This window comes from Buceros rhinoceros, unplaced genomic scaffold, assembly GCF_000710305.1.
Source record: "Buceros rhinoceros silvestris isolate BGI_N320 unplaced genomic scaffold, ASM71030v1 scaffold19229, whole genome shotgun sequence".
In the NCBI taxonomy this organism is placed as follows: domain Eukaryota; kingdom Metazoa; phylum Chordata; class Aves; order Bucerotiformes; family Bucerotidae; genus Buceros; species Buceros rhinoceros.
Genome location: NW_010429968.1, coordinates 42,603 through 47,754, shown reverse-complemented (window position 1 = coordinate 47,754; position 5,152 = coordinate 42,603). Strand labels below are relative to the sequence as shown.

Sequence of the window (5,152 nt, the reverse complement as noted above, 5' to 3'; positions counted from 1 at the left end):
CTATACAGCCATCGGTCACAGCTCCCATTTCAGGTAATTCTTCCATTTATCCTCTCCTTTAAAAAGACCCACGTTGTGTACGGAATGTGATTTATTCATTCCTGAGATGGACAGAGCCACTATTCCATATCTAACATTCCCTGTAGCCAAACGAACCACCACTCCAAATGTCCTATTATCTGGTGCAAAGAGTTGTGATGTGTGGTCTCCAGTCAGTACTCCATATTGTAGGAAAATGCTTTGTAAATGATGAGTAATGAGATGCATGTTTCTTTTTTAATAGCTAAGTCTTGCTTCCATCTGTAATAAGTCTTAATTTGTCTTGAACTGAGGCTAATAACCCTTCCAAAACCATGTATGTTTAGCCTTAAGTATAAAACATCTCTGTATGTCTGGTTGTTGGTAACTTTTCCCTACCGGAGGGTCCTGCTCTACCTGGTACCACTTCAGGTAGTACCTAATGTTTGTTCCGACTTCCGTTGCTCAGGTTGGTCAAACCCTTCCCATGGCTACTTCTTTACTCCTTTTCCCAAAGTTGCTTTATGGCTAATTTCAGGAAAGATCATTATTTCTTTGCAGAAGATAACTATTTTTACATCTTCCTTGACAAATGACACTGTGCTTCTGACTCTTGTTTAAACTGCCATTTTCTGACTCTTACCCATTTTTGATGGTTTTCTGACTGGCTGTTATTTAATACTTAAAACTAAGGCTGTCTTTCTACATCCCCGATTATTTCCTTTTTCTTGATATTCCTAATTTATAACATTGTTTTCTAAGGCAGACATTTTGAATCATCTTTTATTATTCTTCCATATTTTCTCTCAGAATTGGATTATTAGTATTTCTAAATCAGTCAAAACATGACTTTTTGCCTCATTAGACTGTTCATATTTAACCAGTCACATTCGTAATTCCCTATTTCATACAAGCCTCACACTTTCATGGCCTAAATGTGAGGGTTGGAGTCGGGTGCCATGCTCCCATTACGGGATGTGGACACATGCTCCCTGTGACCTCTCCCTGGTTCCCAGCATGGTTTGGGATTATCTTTGTTTTCTAACCTTTGGTGCCTTTCCCCTGCTTTCCTTGTGCCTGCGTCTCTCCCAAGACTGAGCTGCTGCTGCCTTTCCCTTCTTCCTTTACTGATTTGTTTCCTTCTCATCTAATTTTCCACGATGAGAAGCGAGACGTAGCATTTATTCCTTCTCTTGAGGTGAATTAGAGATGGTGGTTAACATCCCTTCTCTCTCTAGACCAAGTAATTCCCTCTTTATTATCAATTTAAAATCGTCTTTTTCTTTTTAGGGTATGATTCAGCTCTCTACAGTAATTATTTATTATTATCTGTAATATAATGCTGCCTAAAAGCTCCAAAAGATGTCAAAGACCCGATGTGCAAATACCTAGTAAGAGATGGTCCTTGCCTTGGAAACCTTATACTCGAAATAGAAGAGGGGAATTGAGAGTGGCAGAAGAAATAGGTGAAAAGAGCAGTGATTTACTTGTGACATTTGGCACGTTAGGAGCCAGCAGCAGAGGCCGGTTCTCGTGACTCCCAAGGCAGTAATAGCTCCTGTGAGTCTTGCTGCCACTTTCTGAGGAAGGGTCGGCTGTAAGTCTGTGTGAAGTCTCTATAAATCTCTGTAATCTAGTATAAAACTTAAACAAAACTTCCACAGTGAGTTACAACCCCAGGAAAACAAAGAAGTAGATCTTTTATTTTTACCTCTATTGGCTTGCTGGGTTGGAGCCTCTTTTTTCTACATATTGTTCTGTGTGTTTCCAATTTTAACTCATTCTGAATTCATTATTTGCTGAAATTAATATAAACATCTGAGGGCTACATGCATAATTCCTGATTCTATTTAGTTCAGAAAATATAAACTGAGGAGCTGTCAACTTCTTCATGAAAATGGTTCCTTTATTTTAGGATTTGAGCCTACGTCAGCTCCAGCTCCCTCAGTCCCTGCGTGGCAGGGCCGATCGATTGGTACGACCAAGCTCAGGCTGGTGGAGTTTTCAGCTTTCCTTGAACAGCAGAGGGATCCTGAATCGGTAAGTGTTGCCCTCGTGTCCAGTAATCTTCGGCTTTTCTCCACGGCTCCCCACCCTCTGAGGATGCTTTCCAGGGCTAGGCCTGAGGGAGTTCAGCCGCTGTTGCTGCATTTGCTGCTCCTCAGCAGTGGAATACTCCTTTCACTCTAGGACGGCACGTTCCTCTCTTGCCCGCGTGTTCCCGGTGTGCCGAAGCGAGAGGCCTCTGGCAGCAGGGGTGGTTCGCTGTGGTGCCCGTCTCGCTGTTGACCTAGTTTAGACATTGTACCAAACCGCATCGTGTCTTTGGCAATAATTCAGGACTTGATGTTAAAGCCTATTCTATTTCCTAACAGGAACAAAATTAAGGACTAGCAAACTATTCATATTATTTTCAATATCTGGTGCTTGGAATAGCCTCCAAATACCAGGATTGTCCCATTTTTGTTCCAACCTCCCAAACATGCACCACCATTTAAATGTGCCACCTTTTTTTTTTTTTTAATTAACGCTTGCCTATCTAAATGTCCAGTCATTCAGTCTTCCTTGATCTTTAATTGTGTCTTAGAGTCCAATCCAAGGTCACCATTTAAATGTGCCAACCTTTTTTTTTTTTTTAATTAAGCTTGCCTATCTAAATGTCCAGTCATTCAGTCTTCCTTGATCTTTAATTGTGTCTTAGAGTCCAATCCAAGGTTTGGATTTTTAAATTTTTTTTTTATTTTTTAGGAAGTTTTTAGGTTTGTGTTGATTTTCAGTCTGCATATTATACACCTGCAAGGGTAGTTTATGAAGTTGGCTGTAATGTTTCATTTACTCCGGTAAGCCTGGAACTTTGATGTTAATCATCGCATATTTACTGAGAACATTTGTTAGCGGTCTAGCACTGTTGCTACTGCATCACGGATAAACCAAAAGGGCTTACTTCAGCTCGAACCTGAGAATTTTTCCTGAGATAATTTCTGAAAAGCAAATACTCTCATGAATGGGTGATATAGACAGGCCATTCTTGTTCCTGCTCCTGGTGAAATACGGTAGCTTGGAGCAGAGAGAAGCTATCCCATGCTCTTTATAATTCAGCACTGGAAACCATAGCATTTATGGGCTCTGGCCAGAGTTGTTATCCAGGGAGTGTTTACCCCGCCGAACGGAGATTGGAGACATAGCCCAGAAACCTTACAACAAAGGAATGCTGCTGGCGGAGAAACATCCCAGTGAAAATATACCATATCTCAGCTATTCATACACTAAATATGTGGCAGTGTGTTGGTTTGCTAAATGTCATGTTTTGCCAGGTTGAGTTAACTTTGAGGGAGGAAACGTTTGGCAGCAGGTACGTTTCTCTCAGCGCTTACCTAACTGTTAGATACCGCGTGGTTTCTCTGGAATCCCTCTGCCTTCCTGTGGCCCTGATTCCCACGCTCTCCTGGCAGTCCTGGCTCTGGTGGGCTAAAGCTTCCTTTTGGGGTCCTCCAGACTGATCCACCGCTGGAACTTCTTCTCCATCCCCAGCCCCGAGTTCATCTAGACAGCAGTATGTCTTTCTGATGCAGAATCACAACACCCAGCTTTTCTCATCGGGCAGTCTTACCGATGCGCAGCTTTCGGCGTCGTTGGCTCGCTGACCACGTGAAACATGTCCTGCTGATTTATGGGCTCTGCCATATGCAGATTGTGTGTGCCCTGAGGTTATCAGGAAAACAGGATGTGGCCATGTAACACTCAGCATTACTGTGCTGTATGTGAATGAAATGGCCTTTCAGTGTATTTTCATTTACTGTTTTACTAGTATACCACCCAATTATCCTTTTTCCATAGGTTTTTATAATGCAAAACTACTTGCAAAACCCATGGGCTTATATTGTGTAGAGCCTCCGTGTATCTGTGTGGCTTTATCAAGAGTGAATGAGAGTTCAGCAACTAACTAACTTTCGTGTCTTTTCCCTCTAAGAAAAATCTCCCTCAAACCAAGTACACTCCTGACAGATAACATGTGGCTGCCCTTCACACCCCCGATGTCTGAGACATGAAACCAGCTGAGTGATGTGGATGTATCTGCACTGTATTCTGGCCGTGGCTCTGCCGTGGTGGCACGGCTCGGAGCTGGTTGTGCTCGTGCCCGGTGTGTGGGCTCGGAGCTGGTTGTGCTCGTGCACGGTGTGTGGGCTGGCAGCTTGGGGACGTGTCGGGGCTCTCGTTTTTCAGGCAGGTGCCGGCTCTGGGGAATGGAACACATCCACTTGCGTGGCAGAGGAAGAGTGGAGGCCTGAATAGAAACAGGGTTACTCAGCACGACCCTGTAAATACTGTAAATCCTTTTTTGGAGTAAACTAATATTATTTGGAATTCCTGAGGGTGCAGTGAGGCCCACCAGAGCTTGTCCCAGCTTGCGAGCATATTGCTGAGAAACCCACTGTTTAAATGCTGAGCAATTATGCAGGAGGTTTACTAGAGGAGCAAGAGCATCTAACTACCCAGACTTGTTTTTTAAAAAATAGTTACTTGCGTGCTGTAACATTGCAAAAGTGAGGCACGAAGAAAAGTCAATCCCAGTTGTGCGTTAATTCCAATTTATGTCATTCTTTACACTGAGGAATGAGCCCCCCCGGGCAGTGTGTCACCACCACCACCTGGGAGAAGGGAGTCAGGAGAAGGGAAAGTGTTGTTCGGGTCAAACTAAGTAAATTTGATTGTTTGGATCTTAAACAAGGGCATAAGAAAAACTCCAAGGCAGTGAGACCAGTTCCCAGGGCAGATGCCAAAGGGCAGTTGCTGGAGGGGCACTGGGCAAAGGCGCTGGTGCACGCCTGGCCGCGGGGACAGCTCTAAGGGGCCCTGCCCCCGCCAGCCTTCCCCACGCCCAGTGCACGGACCTCTCCAGCAAGCACCAAAAGTCCTCCCCGCAGGTGAGAGCCAACCCCCAGCCTCGTTTAGCGCTGTCGAAGAAAATGTGAATTCTGCCTGTGGTTTTGTACACCTTTCTTTGTGTTGGTGTGACATTTTACTGCAGATGCGGTTTGGGCAGCATGGAAAGGATGAGGTTTTATTACGTAAATAACAAAACCAGCAGGGCAGGCAAGGTGCTGCTTTGCACCATGTGCCTAAGAAGTCGTGT

The 5,152-nt window shown here is 44.2% G+C and overlaps 1 protein-coding gene across 1 annotated transcript in view; it reads left to right on the top strand.

Annotated features, from left to right (window-relative positions):
- Window positions 1-5,152, top strand: part of TEAD1 (TEA domain family member 1 (SV40 transcriptional enhancer factor)) — a 31,431-nt gene that overhangs the window by 1,421 nt on the left and 24,858 nt on the right. The window contains exons 4-5 of the mRNA XM_010142858.1: window positions 1-33; window positions 1,934-2,058. The exon at window positions 1-33 is cut by the window's left edge and continues 7 nt beyond it. Coding sequence (XP_010141160.1) covers window positions 1-33; window positions 1,934-2,058 — 158 coding nt within the window. The remainder of the gene's footprint in view (window positions 34-1,933; window positions 2,059-5,152) is intronic.